Below are 27,575 nucleotides of genomic sequence, written 5' to 3'. Positions count from 1 at the left end.
ATTCAGCGACATCTGTTGGGAAACGAATGAAAATTTTTTGCGCAAATTTATGCTCGCGATAAGACGAATTTGATATTATCGTCGGTTGGGTTTTTGGTGTAGTTTTATATACATGTCTCAAGCTCGCAAGCAATCGACTAAATCTCCGAAAGGAAAATGAGCATTACACAGCATATTTTCATAAACATAATTTATATGTACAATTCACTTACACAGTAACAATTATTACAAAAATAATTAACAAGTCGAAAAATATTTTCTATTTACAATTGAGAATCGATAATAATCTCAACTAATGGACATAATGATAAACATATAATTTTCATAAAACTATGTTTATCATTTTGTGCCAATTATATCTAATAGGAACGAGTACTTGAAATTATTTTCAAGTTATAATATATATAACACGATCAGGAATTTATATAGATATCATAAAATTATGATTTTATGATATGTATATAATATGTAAGGCACGATAACAATTTTTTCTGACACATATTACATATGATTATTTAAAAATTATTTTTGGTTAATTAAGTAAGGAGTAAAACTCTGAACTTACTTTTTAAACTTAATTAAAGTATCGGTAGAAATTCTTTCCTACCCTATCAAGTACTCGTTTCTGCTAAAATTAATTTATACATTATTAAAAGCGACGCCCGTGCCAATTATATTGTGCATGCGTAACTTGCTGGTTAAAGTCATTTCTCTCTGTCAACTTTTCAGTTTTCAAGGCTTTTGCCCTCGCTTTTTCCGCTAGTTTTTCGCTTTTTAGCTTCTTACGAATCTGTTGCTTGTAATGAGTTTGCGCATGTTTCTTCAAATGATCACTCCGACTGAATGCTTTGCAACACTGTACGCATTTGAAATTCTTTTCGCCCGTGTGTGTCCTCATGTGTCGCTGCAGCTCGTCGGATCTTGTGAAACCTTTGCCGCACATAAACCAGGTGCATTTGTAGGGTTTTTCACCGAAGTGATGCCTCAGATGAGCCTTCAAGTGAGATGTCTTTCCGTACTGCTTTGTGCAACCGGTCACATGACAAACGTGAATTTTCTTCCCGTCCGGGCCAAGTGCGGGATTTGAACTTTTGCAATTTGTACAAGTGCATCTGCATGTTTTTTTCAATGCAGGATAGCAGAAATTTTCGTCGGGACTCGACGAGCAGTCAGGCGAGACGCTGTCGGGCGGTGTCAGTGGCTGATACGTTGTTTCCACGAGTTGAGGCTCTGGCTTTATCGTCGCTGCTTGGAACGTCAACGACGGCTGTGGTGGACAGTCTGCCCAACCTAGTTGTTGATACGAAGGTATCGGAACGGGGACGACAGCCTCCATATTGCTTGCCTGGGACTGAGGATTGAGAATTGGCAAGACATTCGGTTGTATTGGTGCAGGGTAAGCTACTTCGAGTTGCTGCACTGGTTTACAGTCCAAGTTAGTGTAAGTTTTAGGCTCCGTTACGTATGCAGGTGTTGGTATCGGTTGATATCCAAATGGTTGCCACGTATATTGCCCGGGGTTCGAGTATGGCCCGTTGTTGTTGTTGTTGATAATGTTGTGCATAAGATTGCTGTTATTGGTATTCATAATAACACTGTTGTTGTTGTTGTTGTTGTTGTTGTTGTTGTTGTTGGCAGTGTACATAATGTTATTGTTGTTGTAAGAACCCCCTTGACAATAATTATACATATTCGAATAATGCCCGTTAGCACCTGACTCCTATAACAAAAATCAAATATTTTTATGTTAATTAAAATTTTTTCAATTCACGATATACGTTATAGAAATTAAGAATAATATCTTCAGTGATAGTTTTTAATCTCGTTTTCAAAAAAGTCCAAGTTGAAGAATGATTTAAATTTTTTAAGACAGTCACCAGATACCGAATTAATCAACATGCATTTTTTAATTCCTAAAGATTTATCAATTAACATCATAGAATTTTTCATTACCTGAATATAATTATTATTGTTTGCAGGATTCATTTTTACGACAGCTTATTAAACATTTAACAAACACAAGCACTTTTCTCACTAGTGCACTTAACACTAAGCTGCTTTGCAGCAAATAACAATTAATTTCAACAATGCAGTAAAATATTCGATAAAACTGCACAAATTAGTGCAAAGCTTGCTTGAAAAACAATTTGTCAGTTTTTTCGTATTTCACTGTTATATCGAATTAGTCTGCACTGTGCTCTCTCGTGAGATGCTTGTTTTACACTAAACCATGGACCTACGCCGCGGCACATGTGCTCTTCCCCGGCCCAAAATTTTAGTCGAAAAATTTTTGGAAGGGGAATGGAGTAGGGGATAGCGCGACCTAGGACCGATTGCCGTCCCCTGCAGAGCTAAGCGTAGCTCAGTTCATTCATAAGCTATTCAACAAAGATTTATAGCACGTATTCGATTATGTTAATTCAATATACGTTGCATCGAGTAATCTCGATGTCACAAAATCAATAGAAAGCGCGTGGAATGCAAATGAGCCTGAGACAATTAGATTCCAACAATATGAAGAACACACTTCACGCGCGCGTGCCGCAGTGAACATGTACTCGAATTATGTCATCTTCTTCTTAGAAAAGAAAGATAAGCATCTTAAGCTGACCACGAAAATCTATTATTCTGGAAAACACTTGTGGTCACACGTTTCCGAAGCACGAAAACAAAAGTCTGGTTATTCTCAAATTTAAAAAATATTTTTCCAAAATAAATAATGCAAAATCCATAATAGGACTTTACTTATGACAAGAATAAATAACTTTTAATATTTTTGTCCCGGCGTTGAGAGGCAAACATCAAAAGAACCGCACTGGGCCTATACATCTATAATTCTATTATTTACGTGGATCATACAAACGATGACGAAATTTGCATAAGGCGTCATTAGAATTCAGCAAAATAAAGGATATTAATTATTATCGAGTGCCTTTCCTTTATACGCTAACATATTGCCCCAAGAGTATAACATATATTTTTAAAACTCCTGAATTTCTCTCTTTCGTTCTCGCTCTTCATATTTTGCGTATCTGGGTAAAGCGTTGATTTTAATACGCGGATTGGGACCTTTGAATTTATGTACTCGAGACATGCTGCATATGTATATTCGTCGGCTCGTCTGTTTCTTGAAGTTGCTTTAGTCAGGTAACAGTCGTTTCATCGGGTATAAAAAATGGCCCAAACGATTTTTTAAGTGCACGATGCTTCCGCGTTTGTGGCTTTGACTTGGCAAAGTAGACATTTTTATAGTTTTAACTGGAAATTTTTAACAGTATTCGTCTATATTTTTTGTATACTTGCAGTCGTAAAAGGGTGCAAGTGAATAATATTTTTTTCCTTTAAAATATGCACCTCTTGCAGCATTAAAACTAGTATTGACTCAAGAAATTTATTTTTACTGAAAAATATGACTTGAAAAAATTCTATAATATTGTTGTCATTTCATTTTTATTGTAAAAAACGAGCAGCAAATGTGTGAGAAAAAGTAGGAAACGGAAAGAGATAGTCATCCAATCCTTGAATGACCATAGAATAATGTACAATTGTGTACTTTTGTGTGAAACGATGGACCCCATCCACCTGTAGCGTGATATTTTTCAGCAGAACGAATCTTTTCTTTTGAGAGAGAAACTGGATCGTCGAATATGTTCAGGTGTTAAATCTAAATTTGAGTAGTTTTTGATGTCCCGCTTTCGTGATCATGTTTTTTTTTGGTGGCGTTTTCAGAAATTTTCATTTCATGACTGGTTTTGACATAAAGGTCTTTTTAAAAAAAATTTTTTAACACAGATTACTCGAATAACTTTTGTTACAGATATTTTTATATTCAAAGGAAAATCAAACCTCATGGATAATATACGTGCTTCAATATTTACTATTGCAACGCGGAGGCGTTGTCCAGTGACAAGATTTTCACTCTTAACAAATGCACGTGTTGATTTTTTACTTCAAGATAGAATGATTGCAATACATGTTATCTTTAAAAACTTAAATAAGAGTTTAACAGTTCATTCAATTAAAAATACTACAAATAGATGAATAACTTAGCTTAAGGACGTTGGGGACGCAACCGAGTTCAAATCAGTAACTATCAAGAAACAGCGGAAGGATAGTTACTTGATTTGACTAGGTAGCTCGGTGGTATCATAGGCTCTCAGCCAATACACATGCTATAACGCGTATTTTTGTCTGCTGCTAATCTCTCGAGTTAGATTGCATGTAGAGCAGACACAAAATTTTTTCATTTTTATAAAATTACTTTGAAATATGCTCGTGAATATACAATATAACCGATACCATTTGAAAGGTAATGATTTCATCTTTCATTATGCGAGATTTGGTCACGATTTCCCATTTTGACCTAAAGTTACACTTAAAATTGTATGAGAAATCTGAGTTTTCCTATGATTTCCATGTTAAAAAGTGTACTTTTGATATTAAATTATACAAAAGTTCATTCGCAATCGATGCTAAAATTTCGAGAGAACATTATGAGTGTTATCAACTATCAAATTCCGAAGTTTCAACTTCGTGGCTTAACTTGATACAAAGATCCCCAACAAACGTCCTTAACGATAAATTCAGGCTTTGAGCAATCAAACACATGCTAACTAAATCATTTTAATCAGTCACGACGCCTACGCATGCTGATATTTCTATAAAAAATGAGGGTATTAGTTCGGTATTTATAAACTTAAAAAATTGTTTGGAATTTTAGATCAAATCAAATCAATTGGAGATTTTAAGTCTCATGTGATCATGCTCATTTGTTCTTTTTAAGATAAAATTAATGTAATAAAAATCATCCGATTCATTACAATTTAATTGATAAGATGTAATTTCATTTCTATTTTAATTTTAGAGTTTAGTACTCCTTTTATTTAGTTATGCTAATCTTATTAATACGTACTTCGTAAAAGGAGAAAAATATTTCCTTACTGTGACATTCAACTGCACATATAACAATTTCTGTAGATATTATTTTCAAATTCAATCGCGTTTGCCTTTGAAAAAATAGTATTCATGCACAAAGAAAATCAAAGTAAGATGAATAAATGCATCCCTTGCTACTCCGAACAGAAAAGTTAATTTCAAGGAATCGAGCCAGTGAGGTAAGTCATCATTGCATGTCAGGCCCATTTCACTGTGTATATATGTGCGCGCGTATATGTCTGTGTACGTGCACGAAAATCAGTACCGAGACCATTGTAAGCTGCTCGCATTATAATACGAACGCTACGTACAGCAGCAGCAGCGAGTTACGGAGTAATAAATCTCGTCTAAAAAAGCTTACCGACGACAGCTCAGCAACTATATGGTGTGTAAAGCCTATTTACAAGTAGTGAGCCAGACACGCCGTTTTTGCGGCCTTTTTTTCGTGGGCATCGTAGCGGGGGGATCGGGCCGTGTCGGGGTTTCGCACAGAAGCTCACTGAAATATACTCGATTGCGATTCCATTATTGTAGGCTGTAAGTATCGCTCGCGCGCTTACCTACATAGGTTGTTGTACGAATTATATTTTTCTCTATATAATTCATGCTGCGCCGATCGCGCGACGATGACACTGAACTATATACATATATTGGCTCGAGGCTGTGTGACTTTTCGAATAAAGATTGACATCGCGGTTCGTTTCAAAAGTATATACAGGTATACGCATTGCGAGAGATACCCTGCGGTGCGAACGCGGCTGACTTGAAAAAAGCCGCGGCTTAGCTTAATTCGCCTTTAAGGCAAGGAGCAGCCAACAACGCACGCCGCAATAAGATGCTGACTTCGCGGAAGTTTAGCACGCAGTTTAAATGCGTATACGTATTCGAGTATATAGATACATTTAAAAAAAAACCTATACGTTTTAGGGTATTTTTTTAAAGATGTAGCAGAAACGGATCGCTGTATACGCGCATTTTGGACTCCAAAAGATTACCACTGCTGCTCTGCGAATTCAAGATCGCGTTTTTATATGCTTGTGGGAGACATTTCTAGCAACGCACCACGTTTCTGCAAACCCGTGAACCAAAATAAATTATTGAATGGGTCAGCGCATCAAGCATCAATTTTTATCCCTTGTCAATCAATGATCTCTTGAATACTCGACATTTTCCAGTGAAATTCGTTAGGCGATTTTTTCGGTATGATAAGAAATTCAAATTATTCGTTATAATACAGACAGAAATTAAAAATTCTCTCCCTCTTGAATCAAAATTAATAGAACTGATGGATTTTTTTTAAATAAAACTTTGATTTCGTAAATAATCAATTACTTAATGAGACGCGCCTGTGGGGCAATTATAATTTAATGTAATCTAACTGCGCTGCTCGTACCTGACTCTGATCGAATAATATTAAGTGTTGGTAAATCGTATAATGAAAGTTTTAGGACAGATGTCGCATGAGTACTGTAGTTGGTAACTGTAGATTTTGCTTCCTACATTCCAGCGCGAGAAATGTATCGACCGTCGTTCTCTTAACCGACATTTCATGCGTAAATTTTCGATTTTTATTTATGACAAACAATACATAAAAAAATTTCCAAAAATTGTGAAAAGTTAATGAGGAAAAAGTCCAAAATGGAGAGATTAAGTGTTTTTAATTAGTAAAAGCTTAATAAAGAGTTTTAAAAATTGTTTCATTCGATCAAATATATTTTTCAATTGATCTTTTACAATTGATCATCACAATGGATAATAGATGTTATCAGTGACAGTAAAATGTTTTGAGTTCCAAATAAATTTATTGATAGCGATCAGATGTGGAATTGATTTTTTCAAGTTTTTTGTCCGATGAGCACGAACAAACTATTTTTAACATTGATGTAACGTAAACACGCCGATTTCGAATTCTAAAACTCTATTTTTAGCAACACAAAAGGAAAGTAAAACTTCGAAAAAATGTACACGTCGACCAGTTATATATTCTCAATTTTGGCAAAACTTTCAGATTTCACGTCAATTTCATATTCGATGCTCGATTCATACATTTCCCAAATCATATTGCTAGTTGAAAAAAATGGGTCAACTTTATCTCTCAAAGATCTATTTTTTTTTAATGAAACGCCGAACAATTAATGTCTTAGTACATTATTTCGAGAATAGACCACAAATCTCGTAAAAGTTACTCTCCCTCGATTTACCTTGCGACGTTTCACAATTTGCACTCGTGGCGCGAACACAGTTTTGCGGCAATTTAGTCGTCAGTGAAGATCTCTTTTAACGTATAATATATATATTGCTATTACATCGTGTGTACATTACATTAACGTGTGTGAGTGTGCGTAGTTTGTGGTTGTGTGCGGGATCCGCACTGACTCGATCCTATTATGTATACAAATCGTCTGCCAAGTGCCATATAGGCACTGTATGCTATGTGCTCCGCCGATCTGGTCATACACTAGCCCGACGCAGCTGTATACTGTAAAGACTGCCGATTATACGTACAGATATATAACGTAGTATTTTTCGCACACAAGTGTTATTTACGTTGCGCCGCGCTCTCTGCTGCTGTCGTGCTTGCCGGTGTTTGATGCCACTCGTGCGTGAGACTTACATAAAATAGTCAATTTGGCTTGTGAAGAATGTTTCTTCTGGCCCCAAGTACAAACTGTGATAGTCGTCGTGACGGTAAAAACAGCATCATGAGGTTTCCCGTTGTTGTTAGCCTTTTGGTAAGTCTTGCCACTTTTCACGAATTATTCGCCGTGCTATATGAATTCTGGACTTTCGAGCGAGACGATAACATTAGCAGCTGCCGCGGCTTTAACTACGTGCAAATCGCGATGTCGTCGCGCGTGAACGCGTCATCTGCTTCGGAGTCTAGACTCGCGTTGCTGTTTGATGCATCGTCTTTTTTTCCTTTTTTTGCAACACTCTGGCACAAATCAGCTAACAACCGAGATAACCTCCATTAGTGAGGATAGCATAACCTATATCCTTCGCAGGGTTGGGTCAGATGCGAAAATTTTTGCGAATTAAAGATCCGTTACAGCTGTTTTTTTTTTTCGAAAAGTTTTCGCCGAACTATTTAAAACCATACAATAGTTTTGTTGTTGTGACGTGGATCAAATCATCTAGCATCTTTCAAATCCGATCGTTTTGTTGAATTTAAACAACCGCAAACAAATTATCAAAATGACGAAGACAGTCAAAAGTCGGAAAATGGATTTACTGTATTATTGTTTAATGCTATTTCAGATATTTGCTTATTGCACAACGTTTGTTAGTGGAGGTGCAACACCCATAACACAAGATAATATTGATATGACTTTAGGTAAGCATTTTACTCCTTTTCATCAATCTTTCATAAATGTGAATTTTATCAAAACATTTTATTTATTAAACTATCATTTTTTTTCAGCCTCTAATGAATTAGTATTTTTAAATTTTTATGCTGAATGGTGCCGCTTCAGTAATTTATTACAACCAATATTTGACGAAGCTTCTGAAAAAGTGAAGCAAGAATTCCCTCAAGCTGGTAAAGTAGTTATGGGCAAAGTTGATTGTGATAAAGAATGTAAGTAATGATAAATAATATTAAAAAATAAACGTATTTCCTGAGAGTAATCTTTGAATTTCTATAGCTGGAGTTGCATCAAGATTCCACATCACAAAGTATCCAACGCTGAAAGTTATAAGAAATGGGGTACCATCAAAACGAGAATATAGAGGACAAAGGTCTGTTGAAGCGTTTGTTGAATTTATCAAAAAACAACTCCAAGACCCTATTAAAGAATTTCATCAGTTATCTGAACTTCAAAATCTTGATGATAAAAAGAGAATGATCATTGGGTATTTTGACAGCAAAGATGTGCATGAATATGATGTTTTCAGACGTGTTGCAACCAACTTGAAAGATGATTGCCAATTTCATGTTGGCTTTGGGTAAGAATACTTTTATAATACTTCAAAATTAATTAACATATTATTAAGTCAGATGTAAATATTTACATCATTCAAATGATTATTTTATTATAATATTATTTGAAAAATTATAGAATAATTATACAATATATTGATATATACTATATTTGCTTTATTTATGAAGAATGTGTTCCAAAGAAAAATGTGATATTGGACAGCATTTTACTGTGCTGTAAGTTTTTTAAGTAATCTAAAATGTAGTCGATTTTTCATTTCATACTGCATTTGCAAATTCCATTGTCTTGCACAGAATTTTTGTATTCATTATTTAGAATTTCGGGATTAACACGAATGATTTTTAGATTAGTTGTATAGTCATCTTTTTTCAAGATTATAATGTTTTCTTAGTACTAGTGTAATAAGTTTATGTCTATATAAGTTTCATATAAGAGAATTTTATTAACTTACACACCATACCAATTTTCTACAGGGATTCAAGTAAAGCAATGCATCCACCAGGTCAACCAATCATTGTATTCAGATCTGATAAAGCTCTGTCTAACGATGATGATGAAACATACAATGGAAATATAGCCAATTATGATGATCTGAACACTTGGGTTCAAGAAAGGTGTGTACCTCTTGTCAGAGAAATTACATTTGAAAATGCAGAAGAATTAACAGAAGAAGGATTACCTTTCCTCATTCTTTTCCACAATCCCAAAGATACGGAGAGTGTAAAGCAGTATAAAAGTATTGTCAAATCTACACTTCTAGATGAAAAACGTGAGTAATATTTAAAAAATTATGATAAAAGTACAATGTAACAAATGTTTGATTTGAATAAACTTTTCAGCTAATGTGAATTTTCTAACTGCTGATGGCATAAAGTTTGCTCATCCTCTTCACCATTTAGGAAAAAGCACATCAGATTTACCTTTGATAGCTATTGATAGTTTTAGGCACATGTACATGTTCCCCAAATTTGAGGACATGTTTGTCCCAGGTAAATTAAAAAGCTTTTTACAAGATCTGTATTCTGGAAAATTGCACAGAGAATTCCATTATGGACCTGATGAGCCAAGTAACGATAACAGCCTTCATCAGCATGGAGGGCCAACTTCCCCACCTGAATCAACATTTAAGAAATTGGCTCCCAGTAAAAATAGATACACCTTATTAAGGGATGAGTTGTAAATATATCTCTTTAAAAAACAAATTGCCTTTGACTAACAGTTTAGTCAAAAACTGAATTGTAAATTTATCATCTATTATGGAGATGAAAATTTTTTACGTACTTTCGATTAAATCAAAGAAAAGTGAGCTAGTTGGTAGAATAATAAACTTTAAAGTACCATCATGCTATAAGTACAATCCAGATGAACTTCCAACTAATGGTGTGATAGAAGTAATGATGCAATGAATTTGAAGAATGTGTTTGTTGAAAATTTAATCTAAAACACTTTTTTAGCTTTGGTATATTCTAAGAAACTTATTATCTCTAAAGTAATTTCAGCATGCATGAAGAAATGAATGAATCTAAGGAGAGATAATTTTTTATACATATTTTCCTATAAGCGTGTGATGGTAATGGTCAAATCTTATAGTCCACTTCACTCAAAGTATTTTGATTTATAAGTTAACGTTAAATTCTGATATTTAAACTTTCAACAATTCTAATTCTGATTTTAGAAATTTTACATACTTTGAAAATTATTTTCAAGAGCACGAGTGCGTTTTATCTAATATGTCCATTGAAAAATTAAAGGAAATTTGAATTGACTGGTGTATCATTTATACATTTAACGAACTGTATTATTGAGTTAAATTATGTAAACTTTATTAGAATTAATTTGTTAACGCACAGTTTTGAAGATCTTTAATCATTCTTCGATTCTGTTGCATAGCTCACAATTGTACATTAGATAAAAAGAGGCTATGAATTTTGTGTTTGTTTCTCGAAGATTTGTTAGGCGTGTTTGTTTTTTATAACAAGTTACTAAACATCATTCCTACACCACAAGTACCGAATTTCTGATTTTAACAAGTCTGGTTTTAAACACAAATAAATTTCAAAGATTTATATAAGATTTAATTATGCGCGTCTAAATTTTGTTTGCGCATTATCCATATGTGTTGTTTCAAATGCTTATCAATTTTAAGCTTTGATAATTTTTTCATGATTTCTATGAATGTTAATACATATACATTTTTAATATGTGTAATTTTTATATCCGGCATGTGTATATATAGTTTCGAAAGGCTACAATAAATATTAAAGTATAAAATACATCTAATTTATTGATCTTTTCTTCCTCTGAAGGCGATGGAAGCCATTTTTAGTTTGTCCTCCAAGTCGGTAAGGAAGAGCAAACCAGCATCTCTTACGTAAGAGACGGCAGATCCTTCTTTGTACGGAATAATCTTGACATGAAGTTTTGTAGATTTGGCATTTTAGTCCTCCTATACCGCTGTAAAAAAATACTTGAGGGAATAATTTGATATCTAAAAATTAAATCGACACACAACGATTTATCCATTATAAAATGGCTGTATTTTGGGATGGGGTAACTTGATATACATGTATTGCAATCCATTCGCATATTATGTATATATATATATATATATATATATATATATATCGTTATATTTTTGTATAATAATGTGCACGTTGTATCATATCGCTTGCACAAAGATTACCATTTTTTGTTTTCTTTGCTGAATATTTTTATAATGGATTATAACTAGTATTACAGGTATAAGAACTTGATTTACATACACATAACATCACACATACGCAGCATATTATGTATTCTATATTAATTTATTATGAATTATCACACGTCGCATCACTCGCAGCTTTTCGTTTTCGCTTTCCCACTCTTCATTTTTTTCTTCTTTGCATACTACAAACCTCTGAACCATAATTCAAATTTTTGTTTTAATTAAATTGTTTTTTTGTTCATGTTATAATTTCTTATAAATTTAGTTATTGACGACGAAACGTGGATGGAGTTAATTTAATAATCAATAATATTATCACCTATTTATGTTTCGTAACCCATAATTTTGACTTCGTTTCTTGCATAAAAACGAAATAAATCAATAATCATTCGTTTTCTCATACACAGATGAAGTGAAGAGTTACAAATAAGGTGCAGATTGGCTTTGTGCTTTTTAGAATACAAGTGGTACTTCCAATAATGTTAAAAATCAATCCTCGAATAGTATAATTTAAATTTAACAGTACGATTTTTCCGTCGAAAAACTCCATGCACCAGCACATTTCGCCGTAAAGATAGCAACAATTGAAACATTTTTCGATTCAATGATTTTATATTGATGCTAATCTTTGAATTTGTGTTTTTTTTTGTTTAAAATTCCCTGAAATAGAATATTTATAATTGCTTCTAGAAAAATAACATCACCGCGATTCAATTTATAAATTAATGGGTGATGAATTCGAGGTCATTTTTCATTTTTGTGAAAAAGTGTTATTACAACATTTTTGTATCAAGCAAAAATATATTTAAACGTGTTCATAGATGTCCATTTTGCACAGTACAATATTACTCGTTACCATCAGTTTTAAAATATTCTAATTTTTTCATAATAGTAGTAACGGTACTTATCCTGGACATTTAATGTCAAAAAATGTGACTTTTAGATTACGATCAGTTTCGAATAATTTCTTTGTAGTCGTTTTAGTTAGGATTTTTTGTAACTTTCAAATGTGATGATTTGGCTCAATTTTTTTTTACGCGACTCTATAGTATACTTCTTTATGGACATCAAACTGTCTATTTATGTTTTTTAAAATTCAACTAGTTTTAGTTTTGTCATCCTATTGAATCATCGCATATGTTGTAGAATGCCTAAAGTTGTAAAATACCATGATTTTGATGAGCTCAAAAAGAATTACTTTTCTTTGCACATGTTTACCTTTTTTTGTTAAATGCCTTGTATATTTTTAAAGTATATTTGGATATAATTATAACCGTATAAATTATTAACGTAATTATGTTGGGGAATCTCTAGTCAACAGCTGCGTGTATAAAAAAATTACAAATCATAATGGGTTCCTCTTTCATCGAATTCTTATTATATTCAAACGAAAGAAAGCATTTGCCTTGATAACGACGAATTCATAAAAAATTCAAAACACCTTGTCTCTGCATGATTGTATCTACTTTTTCACAGATAATTATTCGCTCGATCAATGCATAGCAAGTTTCGTTTGTAGTAGTTTTTATGTTTCTCTGCTATAGCTTGTCTAAGTTTAGTATTAGTTTTCAGTTACTTAACTCGTTTATTACAACAACGATTATAAATTACAAATTTCTACTCGTTTGCATTAGTTCTGATCTTCGCTCTGCGTTTCTTGAATTTTTACAATGCAGTACTGATTCGCTGCAAACCTCCATTATTTTTCTTAATGTTGTACAAACACATTTCCAGTGGAATAATTTTAGGATCTTTTAAAAATGACATCATTTTTATCCACAGTTTGATCATTCATAAAATTGACTAGTCGAAACATTAATTTGCATCGGTTTGAGATACTTTGTATCTGTCTCTAATAATCATATGTTCCTTGGTCTTTTTACCATTGGCAATAAGAATTGATCAGCTTGAGTCATTTTGTTGATATATTTTGTATTCAAATTTCTCAATTTTCGAATATTTTCTTATGGGTATTATTCATTGTTTGAGTGTACTTTGTGTATGTGCATTATTTTTGATTGCGACTTAATTAATTATAAGCATTTTAATATTTTCTGTTATATACCTAAATCATTTGAACTATTAAAGGTTTTCATATAACTATGATAGCATATTTAAACCATGGATGGTATCTATTCGGTGCGATGTCTAGAAATAATTAATTCCATTTTTAATACGGACCTCATGATTCAGCTGTCGAGTGATTTCCCAGAATTTTTTTTAACAATCTTCGCATATAATTTTTAAAGGAAGTTGCAAAAAAATCACTTGCAGAAACTAAATAGTATTGTAAATAATTTATAATGATTCATAAAGTTACAATCACTTTTAAATATACTTGCAATTCTTTTACTTTTACTAATAATCAATATTTATCAGTAACAACTGTAAAAATTTCACCTCTTTTCTATGGAAATATCCAAAATATTTCAATAACTTCAAATTTGTCATAAAATATTTACGGTAATTTTCCTAATAACGCGTTATTCTGGCCTATATATTCAAATCGCTCAACGATGCACGTATATAAGGTCGTGGATAATTCTCTGGAAAAAGAACCTTTCAAACGTCTCACGTATATATGTATGATTATATATAATTGTGAACTATAAATTGAAGTAACAACAACTCGCTGCGCTTTTCCAAAGAATAGAGTACCATCATGAAAAATTCATCATGGAAGTGATGATTACTTTCATTAGATAATTTCATTCGGCGTTTTAAAAAAACTTTTTCAATTGAGTTCAAACGGAAGACTCAAATCACAAGTACACATTTGATGCTCTTTAAGAATCGTAATTTTATCATTATTTTCCTATTACGAGCATATTATAACTTCGTTTTCTGAAAATATATTTTTAGCATCATAAATGAAATCTACTTCACTCATAAATTTTTATCAACAATTTAATATATATAAATGTATTAGTTTTTCGAGTATAATGCAAGATTGATTGAAAATATTCAGAATCATTAGAATTTCAAAAAGTATTAAACTGTCAATCTTACAATAATGATCACTTAGACTGGTTTGATACAAGGTGTAAACCTTTTATATCCTTGCTTATTTTCTTGCAAAAAAATTCTCTTGGTAATATCGCATTCTTTAAATCTTAATATAAATAGTAATTAACATCAGTGTCAATGAAAGATCTATATTGAGTGCGTATTTATCTCGTTTTTTGCAATTTTTTATATGTATTCAAATTTTTAATTTTCACTGTAGCAAATTTCGTTTTTTTTTTAACTTTCACCGAAGTGTCGCACAGCAAAATGTATAAAAAATACGTTGCTTGCATTCATTTTGATTAGACTGAAAAAGATCATTTCTGCATATTTGCCTCATTCACTTACACGAACTCACTCATGCATTCAAATTGGAGGAACTTAATCGATATAGTCGGAAATAATGAAAAAATCTTTATATTTTCACTTAAAAAACTCATCTTAATTTACTTGTTCATGCCGTACAACTTGGATTAAAAAATTGCTCTAACTTTCATATTTTGAATTGTTCATGAAAAAACAACAATAGCTTAAAATTAACTTCAATATATTAATTTTATATATATATTTATATTACTTTTTAAGTGTGTCAGTTACACGTGTTCACTGGCGCGAGTTAATCATTCTATTTCACAATGACTAAGTCACGAGTGCATTAGAAACGTCAGAAACGAGCTCAAGATGCCGTTGGGTTATTTTCGTATTTGCATTCCTATTATGTCAAATCATTCGAGTTGTTACGGTACGAGTGCTCACACGTGTATTTTTAAATGAACGTTTTTTGCAAGATTTATAAATATGATATTAAAACAATTCACGTGTGTTGCGACTAATGCCCGTCTATCGTAATTCAATTTATTTTGCTTATGGACGCAATTCAGAATTATTATATTTTTTGCCGGCGATTGGCTAATGCAGCAAACATAACGATAACGAATTATTTATGTATTATAATAGGCCATTTGAACTTTTCCTTCTTGACAAGCGTGCCTCAAATTTTCCCCACCACATTTTTATACTCACAATCTATCATATTTTGCGGTTCATATTGTCATTAGGACGTTATTTTTGTAACAGCTACCACTTGTTAACAATGAACATGAATCATAATTACCATCTTCATTCTTTATCGATAAATTGTGGCATATATTAAACTGACAACTACAACAAACAATTAACATTGTACTATATAATATTTTCTAAAAATTCTTTCTAACAATGATATAATGTGTTTTTTAACAGCTAACTTTGTAAGATATAATTATCATAAAACTACTTCATTCAAAAAATATATATAAATGCCAATGTAATAACCATTTGACCCATTTTTCTTCGCGTTCTGAGCTAATTTATTAATTAAGGATTTTTTAAATCACCCGTGTGAACCTTGGGAAAATTGTTCTTTTTTTTTCGTTAATGTTTCAGTGAAGCACACGTATACTGAATAACAGATTGAACCATCCATTATTGTCGCTATCAATTTCCATCACTCGTTTTTGAATTCATTCAAAATACGAATCCGCCTGCTTCATTTAGAATAACTCATGCAAATCACATATTGAACAAGATATTATTGCTCTATCCAAAAATTAGTATTGATGCTGCGTTGAATCTTGATTGAAGATCTTTAAAGCTTTCGAACGTATCGACGTGAGCAGGGTTCAAAACACAGACGCACACTCGCGCGAATACATACACACTGACACGAATAATCCTTTTGCCGAGGAAAAGTTTAATTCCAATGACCTGTGCGCGCGCAGACACAAACAAACGGTAATGCGACAAAAGACCGAAAGGTCGGGGAGCTCGATAAAGTCACAATTTTCAGCTTGATCCAAGCTCATTCTCTCTCTATAACCGCGCAAATTTAAACGCGTATAGCCAAACATTCCCGGGGATTGTTTATCTCTAATGGTGTGGATCTATCTTTATGCCAATATACGAGCGGCGAGTGAAATATCATTCGCGAGTGCACTCACCGACGCTCCTACAAAAGATATAGCCTAGCATAAACGAGCTGAATACACTTCATATATATATTCGCATACGCACGTGCCACTTGTAATGCGAGCGAGATTTATCGAGTATTCTGTAGACCTGCCACTTTTATGGCGTTAATGCGCTGCAGTGCGAGTGAATTTACTTTGGGCTTGATTTTCTCTCTCGTGTGTATATACGTAACGTATTTAGCTACATCGACTAGATTAGCGTATTTATATATGTTTGCATGCTTACAAGTGTATACAGAAAGTGCACGCAGAATCATCAGGAATGAGAACCGTGCCGTGCGTATATTAGACCCGGCTGTTTTTCTCCATCTTTTTATTAGATATAATACACCATTGGCTTCTTATCAGCGGCAAATGGGCAACGTTTCGTTTATTATTTTTTTTTTTTTTCATTTTGGCGAACTAAATATTATTTAGGCAAACGGAGCTACTAAATGAAATCGAAAAATTGTTCATCCCAGAGGGAGATAGGTCTCAATTTCTTTTATTAATATTTAGCCTACTATGCGTATCGTGTATAATTAATAATTACATAAGATATACATATTATAGACGGCTAACTATTCAAGAGTTTCACGGTTATATTATTTCGTTTGTTAATTTGTGAATATTCTCGTCAATCACTGTTAATATTTGTACTTGACTGGAGGTGCCATCAGCACAGCTGCAGTACAAACAATAGCGAAAAACGTCGGAGAGGACACGATCTACTGATTTTTAGCACCACTCGAATCTTTATGTTATCCCCGAAGATTTGTTGTTTTCTATTAAATTCTATTTTCTATTGAAATTAAATTTTGCAAACTATAATTGAACGAATCTTCGGTTGTTTTTGACACAATAAATCATAATATATTTTTTCTCGAATAATTGAAAAAATCTATACTGAAGTATCCTATTGAAGTTTGCCTAAACACACTGTATAAATACTGTAGAAGAGACGTAAGAAGACGAAGATAAATGTAAACATTTACAATATATTAGTATATATCGGGTGGCTCCGTACGTATTGTTTTGTCACAGTGGCTACTATTATTTTTTTGTCGTCATATAACTCACCTTGATTTTTTTTGCGTAGACGCAAGAGGTCAATGACATTAGTCATACAACCACACATGTACGATATCGCTATACGTCGATCAATACATGCCGTAGAATATATAGCAAAGAATATTACAAATGTAATGCAGAAGTTATAAATTTTTCAGCGGTAACAAAATAACGGAGGTATATTTTATAAATATACGATCATCGGTGCACAGAATTATAAAATTAGATCAGACTTTCCTTTTTCCAAAAGACGTAACAACACAATGAACTTTTCGTTGATTTTATTCATTCAGCAATGCATAGTCAAGGAAATCTGTCTAGTATATTGTATACAAGTACTACATTATTTGTTCATGCTAGCTAACTAATTTTTTCATTTGATTTACGGTATTTTCCATTCGACATTTCTTTTTTTATTATATAAGATCTATAATTTGTCATTTTTTTGTAAAATTGCTAATCGAAGCTCTGTTGATTGTTTCATGGAGCGATCGCTCGCGCGTATGTGCTTATTTTTTTTTTCTTTTGTTAATTGTAATCAGTTTTTTTTATCTTTCACATATAACAAGATACAATATAACTTTCGTAGATTATAGGTAATATTTATCGAATGAAGATTGCGCCGTATTCTCTCATGTTTAATAAATTGAAAAAAAATGAAACAAGTAAAGTTCATACAGTCAATGTAGAAATAATGTATTTTGCAGGCAATGCAAGTTCATTATACAAAATGCGAAAAAATCCATTGTTACACCTAATGCAGCGTAACCGAGTCGACTCACAGTCACACTCGTAGAAAAATAACGTATACATTATAGAAGTAGAAATATGTACGTGTCCAACGCTCGCTCAAGTGTATATAGTATTCCATGTAATGTAGACATCGTTATACGCATACGATTGAAAACCTATTCCTTAAGGTTATAAAAATACCAGCGCGATTAATTGTAATTGTTTTTTTTCTTTGCACATACATTTATATATTTATAATATATTATCGAATGGTATTTTTCAAACTAAACGATTGGAACGTAAACTTAACTTATACATACTTTATCATTATATGTTATATAAATTATTATTATTTAATTAATATATGTTTTTTTTATCGAAAAAGACCTCGTCCTGTGGATTATACTCAGTAATAAACTAGTGTTTGCTGTATATACGTATTGATTTGTATATCCGCATGTCTGAAACGAATGCGGCCACGCATCCACATTTTTTTTTAATTTTTATTAAACAACACCACAAACGCGAGTAAAGCTTATTCAGTCATCAACTTTTCCACCGTCTAATTAATTTCGTCATCATTTTTTTTGGTAAATTTTTTGAAAATCTTGACGACTGCACTCTTGACTTTTCGAGATTTTACCGTAGCAAACCCACTTTTTATTCCTTCCAGCTTCATAGTCCTTCGATGTTGGCCGATTAGTCGTATGCTTGAAGAATAGTTTGTTTTTACCGCTGTTTGTGTGTATCCCATAGTGTAGACGTTTACGAGTTGAATATATGGGCATTACTCGAATACTCGAATATGCTCGGTGGTACTTGGGATTTAAGCGAACTAATTCTTTGACGTCAGGATTGTCACGAATTCTGCAAAATACCCAAAAAAAAAAGAAGAGGAAGAGTTTGAGATTAATGAATCCACTTTATTTTTTCTGCTCGTACACCCGTGCACGCATACGATTTATTATAATATACATGTTATACTGTTGTTTGCATATTCGAGGGTCGCGCGTTGTGTGTTCTCAATTTCTCTACTAGAATACACAAAGTTAAACCGACTTATTTTTAAAAGCTATTCGACCTACTTTGAACAGTATAAAAGCGCATAGAAACGATTATTAGACGAAAGCTATGATGGAGGGAAAGCGAACTTGTAACCCACGAGCAGCAGCCAGTGGAGTCGAGAAAGTCCGAAGAGCTTGGCAGGCGCGTGGATTTACCATTTTGCGCTCGGTATAAGTATGTTTATGCTATGAGAAAAGTTGCGAAGCTGACGAAGAGAAAGAAGAAGAAAAAAGGAAAAGAAGTCGCTTGGTTGATAACTTTATAAAACTGGTATGAATTGTGTCTGATAAATGATTCATTGGATAGCTGTGCGAAAACCTTTCTTTGTTTTTTCCCCAGGACAGAAACTATGTACATCTTACATGATAATTGTACATGATAATATGCACTTTAGAATACAGTACACACTGTAAAGAGCACTACATTCACATAGATTCATAATTTTTCGCAAGCTTGCAGTAAATAGATCGTATAGGTTATTCATTAATAATTTTAACTGGCGAAGCAAGGTTTTTTCCGTGCTAATAAGGTAAAAGCACCGATTATGAAACGGTGCACCAATTTGTGGAACACCAGCATTTAAACCCTTATAAATAAAGTTTTTGTTAAAATTTTATCTTGAAAGCAATTGAAAAGTATCAATTGGCATTAGTAAAATCAATAAAAAATGATTTCAAAGCTAACTGTGTAATAATAATTTTATCATGGAATAAATTCATCATTTGTTTTTTTCAATATTGGAATAATCGTTGATTTCGTTCATCCTTTAATGGAACGCGCAAAGTTTGCATCGGTTTCGTCATTAGGTACCAAAAATACTTTGTTAATATTACTTATATAGGGTAGTCACACCAATCAATGACCGGGTACCAGTGAATGACCATTTTGGAATATATCATATGAAAAACAATTAAAAATACATTTGTATGGACGTTATTCAATTCTTTAGTGAATGATGCATCTTGTTTTCTATGTTCGATCATAATTTAACAAGGAAAAACGTTAATTATTGCACATCCAAAAGTGATGATTTACTGGTCGAAAGCGGTCAATCACTGGTATAAGTACCCTAAATGAATAAGAAAATTAAGGACAATTTTAAACACAGGGATTTTGATATTAAAGGTACAGCGCATATAATGATGAGTTTGTTTTAAAGTTTTATCAATTTTTCAAGTACATAAACGCGTTTGCAAGAAAGTTGCCTCAAACCCGTTCCATAATTGGTGTTTTTACCTTATTAATATATCACACTTTTTCATATAAACAATGAAAAAAGTACGAAATAACAAAATAACGGTCTTGCTTGCGATGCAGTAAAGAGTTAGTAAATTAGAGGCATCACGAACAAGTACCGAGCTACCAAAAAAGAGGAATACCTTTTTGCTCCCTTTTGAAAAAAAAGACTCAAGTAATTGCATGAATGTCGCAGAGATGAGAAGAAAAGTGTCCAAGTAACAGGCGTAATGTGGCAATAAAGCAAAAGTGCAGATGCGACTTTTCTGTAAATATTACCCTCGCTGGCCTTTTGTTTGGCACGAATCTCATTTTTCTTTGTCGCGAGTTTGCGTACGCTAGTGCACATGCTCTATCAAATACAAGCGTTTTCTTTTGCACTCGCACAAACCTTTGATAAAGTTTTTCTCAACTACAGTATTAGACACTTTTTGCGCATTGACACCGCGAAATTTGTGCGATTTTTTTTTAATTATTCGAGCTTTTTCGCGATCATATTAAAGATGTTAACTAGCTCTAAAGAGAACATGATTTACTGGGTTATTTTACTCCAAACAAATTAATAATAATTATACACTCGAAAATTATTCTTGAAATTACAAGTTTTAGATTATATTTTTGAAGTGAAGCTGATACGATGTACATTAATTTGAGCTGAAGGGAATTCATCTGATGCTCAACTTGAGATTTATCAGAGATGCAAAATGTTAACTAACAAATTAACAAAATTATTTCAAAAATATTTACAACTCATGCACAATAATGACCGTAAATTTCATTTCAAGATAGTACAAAACCGCTACGTCTGTAACATTCATTCGTCTTATTGCGTTTGAGAACGAGTCTCATCTCCGCGTAGCAGATTTAACGATCGGAGACTCATGAACTTGCGGAGGGGAAAACGAAGAAGTTTATTAAGCTAACCTTAGTAGCAAGCTTCATGCTGCTATAACGACTGCAATAGAGTCATTGATTTTAATGTCAAATTTTATATATCTTTGTGACACGACCGATAAGCGACGTTTTTATTTAGAACAAAATGTATTTTTCCGACATAATTTTTAAAAATTAAAAAAAAAAATAATAATAAACTAAGGGTAATATTATATTTTGGTACTAGGTGTCAGTGTGAGAGTACTATGAGTTTGGACTCACCTTCATAGTTAACCATTCCATCACCATCTAAATCTGCTTCTTTGATCATATCATCGACCTCTTCTTCGGACAATTTTTCTCCAAGATTTGTCATAACGTGTCGAAGTTCGACTGACGATATTAAACCGTCGTTATTTTTGTCAAATACTCTACAATAGAAGATAAATAACTAATTTAATTATTTTTCATAAAAATTTCATGAAATTTTTTTCATTTTATCGTTGAGAATATGATTTAATTATGTAAAAATAAGTTTGATTATGTATTTTTAATACAAAGATTTCCGCCCCAAAATGTAATTTTTATCCTTTATACTGCGATCTTTTTCATTATAGTGAACATTTTGACTTTCATTTGACTAACCTAAATGCTTCGCGAAGTTCGTCTTCTCCTTCGGCACCTTTCATTTTCTTAGACATCATCTGTAGAAATTCGTTGAATTCAATTGTACCATTGCCATCTTGGTCTACTTCATTCACCATGTCTCGTAGTTCATTTTCTGCGGGTAATAATAAAATTTGTCAAAGCTATTTAATTTAGCGTCGAATCCTCAACTAATTTACCCTGTTATGTACGCAACACACGCGTAATTACTTTATTTTTGCAGAGAGCTCAGAACAAACGACACATTTTTATTTACAACTGATGTTATGAAAATTTACCATGTTTCTTATAATAATTAAAACTTTAAAAGTGGGATTTACAAGAACTTTTGCGTAATTAATGTGATATATATTCATGCGGGTATACGATCTCGTTTTTAATCGTTACGAAAAAATTTCTGAACTATTGCGAATTTATAAATTTTAAAAATTTTGTAATTAATTTTAATTTAAAAACTTGGAGCGGATCGGACAACTTTCTGAGTCAATTTTTTAGATATCCCTAGAAGAAGTTTGTCAACGGAAGAGAAAATTATTTTATCGCAGTATTAACGACAGATCGTATTTTTAAAGGGCGCTGAAAAAGTTTTTTTCTCGCCATGTTTAAAATTTATTAGCCTATAATTTTGATCAAGTTGAACTTTTGACGTTGAAAACGTTACTTACCCGATGGCCTTTGTCCAAGCGAACGCATGACAACTCCCAATTCGGCCATCGTGATTGTGCCGTCTTCATCCTTGTCAAAAAGCATGAAAGCCTCTTTGAACTCTGTGCAAGCAGAAATTTAATGGATTGTAAACTTCTATCACTGTCAAAGTATGAGAGTAGAATGAAATATTTACTTCGGTTAAAACTCAACAATATACAGTCATTTATTTTCAAAATTCAAGTTTTCACTAGCATATACCTGCTCAAATGTATTTTTAGACTTTGAATGTTATTTGAATGTTATTTGAATGAACATTGAATGTTATTTTGAATAATAATTGAATTTAAAAGTGTCGAAGTGTTATATTTACTACATCCGCTTTCTATCAAATGTTGTAAATAAAACTTTAAAGAAACCTTGAAGGCGTTTAGTTATTCAGACCCTTACACATCCAACCAATGAAGGCCTAGAAAAACTGCAGACGTATAAGAATCAATAAAAGCGTAGAAAGGAAATCGCAAAATGATTTTTTTTCTCTACCACAATGATAAAATTCATAGCCCACGCTAACACATCTTTATGGGCTTGTGATCAAGTTGCAAAACTATAAATTCCGAGCTCATGAAAAATGTTAACAACACTGACTAATTTTTAAAAGTCGAGAGTTTGAATTTCCAAGAAGAAAATTAACTTATTCATATGATAGCTGGCAAATTTTACCTACTTAAATTACGCTTTGACTAAATATACACGCATTTATTAAATATAGAATAAAACTGAATTAAAGTAAAAATAAGCTGCAAATTTTAAATATAATTTGGTAAGTTTATTTACAAACATCTTGCAAAATAATGCGACCACGCGACAAAAATTTGGCGCTCATGCGACTAGCGTTCGCAAGCTCAACGTCCTTCGTAAATACACGCGTCATTGAAGATGTTTTAATTCCAGCGAACGTTGACTCTCGAACGCACAATTCCGTTTTGAACAAACGCGTCGTAAGATACGTGAATTTATATCGCTCGTGTGTACACTACGAAAAAGCCACAAAGCTAGATTTTCATTGGTTATTTCTCTTTTTTCGTTTTCTCATTGAGGAATTTAATTTCATTCTTGATACTCGGCCAAATATGTTCCATACCCGGGTACTTCGCTCGAGCTTGCACACAATGACGAGTGTGTGTGTATAGTCAAAAAAGAAAAAAAAATAGAATAAAGTGCACGTATTGTGTTACCTGCATGCCATACTCAATCGAAGTCTATAACACACTAGTGATATACATGAAATGCTTAGCGAACTTTGGCAATTTCAATGTACTTCTTTTATGTTTTCACCAGATTGTTTATTGCAGTATCTTGCAACAAGACTCGTTACTTTTATGAATGTCTTACATTTTTATACTTTGAAAATTCAAGTGCATCGCACAAATACTAATTTGGGTAATTGATCGATTACAAACTCACCTGCAACTTGGTCCTCCGTAAGCCCATACTCGGACTGTAACAATTGAAAAGTATATATTATTTTACTTTGAACTCATTCGTTATACTCTGCTGTAATTAATTGTATTATCTTTGCCGAAGGGACTTATGGTAATGACTTTTTTTTCATTGAATGAATAATTATTATTAGTTTTTTAATTGGTACGACATTAATGAGAACAAACATAAATTTAAAAAGGAAAATCATTCAGAAGCAAATACACGATACAAAATTTGACAGCCGTGTTGATGACTTTTACGTGAATAACAAAACGTACGGTCACGTTAAATAGATCAAACGTATGCTGGACTTTATTGTAGCATATCAATTCACACAATAATACCGTACCAAGCTCTCTGTGCTGTTACAACAAAGCTCGAGCTTTGCTCAGCATGCCGTAATTTCTAGCGAATGAATATCAACGGTATAAGGCACAGCGCATAGCACTAGACAATCGCATCTATTTTCGTCCATGTAATAACGCTTAGGCAGATTATACTGGCTCTTTAGATGCGACACTTTGTAAGCGAGAGGCACTGTACGATAAATAACTCCTCTCTGGAGTCTCTCTTTCTCTATCTCTCTTTCTCTCAGATCGTTGCAATCTCAAAGCCCTCTTTGCTCCTAATATTTAATTCTCAGGCTCTAAGAGGCACTGGACCGTAGAAGCAGGAGATGGATTATATGCGTTACATGCGGTGAGCGTATATGTGTGAGCAAGAGAGACAGAGAAAGAGAGCGTTACATGCAAGTATATACCGTTTATGTAGTACGTAGCACTCTCGGTACGAGACACATACTTTATGAAATTAGTGTAGCCGCATATACAGAGTGTAGATTGCACTCGCGAAACTTAACACACTCACGGATAACCGGCGAATCTGACAGTCAATTTCGTTGGTGAGCCGTCTCAACTTGTAGTACTCGCGCCTGTACTTCTTGGATTCTGCCATACTGCGATCTCGCGCGAGACTGACATCGTTACAGCTACATAGCTTCTGCTCGAACGACAACGTCGTCGTCTCGCCGACGAGTAGTAAGGGCGCCATGGCTTCTTATATATTCGTGTATATGTATTCTAACTGTGGGCACAGCACAGCCTCTGCGGCTGATGCCGCCGCACTGCACTGTCCGTTATTATTCTTTGGCCGATTGCCGTCTCTGTGTTATATGAGCAATTCTTTAAATAAAACGCATTTTTTGAGGTAGAATCGCGGCAAATTTTTTTTTCAACCTACGCGGATACGGACCCCCGGGAAATGTTTTTGGGGGTCCTAGGAACATGTAACCACGTAGGAACCATTGAAATTTCAATAGTGCTTATTTTCAGAGCTACTTTTGTGATTTAGGGCCGAAAAATCATGTTTTCTCGTAAATACGGCTAATTACTCAATTTCTAAGTCGCTGAAAAAGTATCAAAACTCATCTAAAAAAAATAACTGACTGCTGTGTTCAATAGGAAATTTTCTTAACTTTCCAATGGTGGTGTCAGATTTGCCGATAAGTCGCACATTCACCGAGAAAATCGCCATCAAACATGCCAAGCTAAATATCTCGAAAAACTCGGTACGGAAAAAGTGATCTTTGATGCCTATTTTTGATTTTTTCGGTTGGAAATGAGATTTTTCGTAAAATCTGACTGCACCATGACAAAGCTGAGGAAATTTTCTATCGAAAGAATATCTTCATTTATTTTTTGAGTCGAATTACAATGTTATACATGGGAATTTCTTTTACTTTGTTCGCTGTTTTCTGTTTCCGAGCTGATTCAGCGCGGTTGCGAGGTTTTCGGCTCGCTACAATCAAAACTAGCTCGTAATTCCACTGAAAAAATGAATCAAGATATGTTTTCGATTGGAAATTTCCTCAGCTTTCTCATAGCGTATTCAGATTTTTCGATAAATTTCATTTTCACGAGGAAAAATCGAAATTAAACCTCAAAGATCACTTTTTCCGTACCGAGTTTTTCGAGATATTTAGCTTGGCATGTTTGATGGCGATTTTCTCGGTGAATGTGCGACTTATCGGCAAATCTGACACCACCATTGGAAAGCTGAGAAAATTTCCTATTGAACACAGCAGTCAGTTATTTTTTTTAGGTGAGTTTTGATACTTTTTCAGCGACTTAGAAATTGAGTAATTAGCCGTATTTACGAGAAAACATGATTTTTCGGCCCTAAATCACAAAAGTAGCTCTGAAAATAAGCACTATTGAAATTTCAATGGTTCCTACGTGGTTACATGTTCCTAGGACCCCCAAAAACATTTCCCGGGGGTCCGTATCCGCGTAGGTTGAAAAAAAAATTTGCCGCGATTCTACCTCAAAAAATGCGTTTTATTTAAAGAACTGCTCATATAGCTATATTGTATGAGTCTGTTCTAAAGCGTACGCGCACCTTATACCCGCGATGATTTTACCTAGCAACTGCCGTGTACTATTACTGCTTTTCGGGATGACCCAACTTTATAATATCGTGTCCCCTCTTTCATCTAGTTTCTATCTATCTCTATCTCTCACTTATTCCGAGTCTCGTTCATTCTTGCAACCCAAGTTGATCTGCAAGCTCGAGCTTTAATAACGAGCTATAGTTGGCGTTGTTGATATTATGTTTTTGTTGACGTTTTTGCTCATCTCGTTTTCGAATTCGAATCGAATTGCTCACCATTGACGAAAATAAGGCAACATTTTGTAAATAGTACTTGCTTTCCTCTGATGCGTAAGTACATTTGAGTGAGTGTTCTTTTAATAGGTATCATCGGATAACGAATAATGATGTTTCAAACGGATAATTGATATGAAATAAGTTTGATTTATAAACCTTGCCTTATGTAACTCATCGAGTTTTAGCTTTCTCTTCATACTACAAGTTCTATGGTTGAGCTCACTTTTTGTTTTGTTGAAGGTATCTGTCAATGTAACAAGCCATGACAGTGTATGCAGCAGTGGAAAGTACACAAAGTACGCGAGTTTTTCACTCTTTCTTGTTTTCTAATTAATGTTATACGTTGTCCATTCTAACGTTTATAAATACAATAAAGTCGTACTCGCATGTGTGAGCAAGAAAAAAAATGAAGACAGAGAGCGCGGCTAGACCTACAAAAGCCGGACAAAAAAAATAACAAACAATGAAAAGCTCGGCAACATGCGAGAGCGTCACGTGCGAGACCGACTATATTCTCCGGAGCTATATATTACTATAGCGGTATTCGAACAATGCGTGAAA

The 27,575-nt window shown here is 33.4% G+C and overlaps 3 protein-coding genes across 10 annotated transcripts in view; 1 reads left to right on the top strand and 2 right to left on the bottom strand.

Annotated features, from left to right (window-relative positions):
• Positions 1-457: 457 nt before the first annotated feature.
• LOC106650949 (Krueppel-like factor 3) lies at positions 458-2,210 on the bottom strand. The gene is made up of 2 exons (XM_014369242.2): positions 1,954-2,210; positions 458-1,720 (listed from the first exon to the last, which is right to left on the bottom strand). The coding sequence occupies exons 1-2, from the start codon at positions 1,984-1,986 to the stop codon at positions 650-652; spliced, it is 1,104 nt and encodes a 367-aa protein (XP_014224728.1). The 5' UTR covers positions 1,987-2,210; the 3' UTR covers positions 458-649.
• Positions 2,211-7,283: 5,073 nt separating this feature from the next.
• Positions 7,284-10,955, top strand: LOC106650980 (endoplasmic reticulum resident protein 44). 2 transcript variants are annotated; one of them, XM_014369305.2, is made up of 7 exons: positions 7,284-7,667; positions 8,194-8,269; positions 8,357-8,512; positions 8,580-8,880; positions 9,044-9,091; positions 9,350-9,645; positions 9,716-10,955. In XM_014369305.2, exons 1-7 carry the CDS (start codon positions 7,578-7,580, stop codon positions 10,054-10,056), a joined length of 1,308 nt encoding a protein of 435 aa, XP_014224791.1. In that variant the 5' UTR covers positions 7,284-7,577; the 3' UTR covers positions 10,057-10,955. The 2 variants fall into 2 exon arrangements, with proteins under 2 accessions (XP_014224791.1, XP_014224792.1); XM_014369306.2 differs by lacking the exon at positions 9,044-9,091 and having other exon boundaries at positions 7,296-7,667.
• Positions 10,956-16,732: 5,777 nt separating this feature from the next.
• Positions 16,733-27,575, bottom strand: part of LOC106650908 (neo-calmodulin-like) — a 68,352-nt gene continuing 57,509 nt past the window's right edge. For 5 of the 7 annotated variants that reach the window (XM_014369172.2, XM_023463086.1, XM_014369169.2 and 2 more), the window contains 5 exons: positions 24,333-24,366; positions 22,886-22,987; positions 22,200-22,335; positions 21,837-21,985; positions 16,733-19,247 (listed from right to left, as the gene is read on the bottom strand). In XM_014369172.2, coding sequence (XP_014224658.1) covers positions 19,216-19,247; positions 21,837-21,985; positions 22,200-22,335; positions 22,886-22,987; positions 24,333-24,366 — 453 coding nt within the window. In that variant the 3' untranslated portion in view covers positions 16,733-19,215. Of the gene's footprint in view, positions 19,248-21,836; positions 21,986-22,199; positions 22,336-22,885; positions 22,988-24,332; positions 24,367-25,217; positions 25,513-26,671; positions 27,187-27,575 lie in introns of those variants that run through there. The other 2 variants (XM_014369173.2, XM_014369174.2) reach the window with 2 other exon arrangements.

The sequence above is a fragment of the Trichogramma pretiosum genome, unplaced genomic scaffold, assembly GCF_000599845.2.
Source record: "Trichogramma pretiosum strain Unisexual culture from Peru unplaced genomic scaffold, Tpre_2.0 scaffold19, whole genome shotgun sequence".
NCBI lineage: Eukaryota > Metazoa > Arthropoda > Insecta > Hymenoptera > Trichogrammatidae > Trichogramma > Trichogramma pretiosum.
Note: the sequence above shows the minus strand (reverse complement) of the source record. Positions and strands in the feature narration are given on the sequence as shown.

Bases quoted from the DNA above. Each gene is read 5' to 3' on its own strand.
- LOC106650949 (XM_014369242.2), bottom strand. From the start codon at position 1,986: ATGAATCCTGCAAACAATAATAATTATATTCAG. The intron at 1,721-1,953 runs GTAATGAAAAAT...TTTTTGTTATAG, and splicing joins ACAATAATAATTATATTCAG to GAGTCAGGTGCTAACGGGCA.
- LOC106650980 (XM_014369305.2), top strand. From the start codon at position 7,578: ATGTTTCTTCTGGCCCCAAGTACAAACTGTGATAGTCGTCGTGACGGT. The intron at 7,668-8,193 runs GTAAGTCTTGCC...ATGCTATTTCAG, and splicing joins CCGTTGTTGTTAGCCTTTTG to ATATTTGCTTATTGCACAAC. The intron at 9,646-9,715 runs GTGAGTAATATT...TAAACTTTTCAG, and splicing joins TACACTTCTAGATGAAAAAC to CTAATGTGAATTTTCTAACT.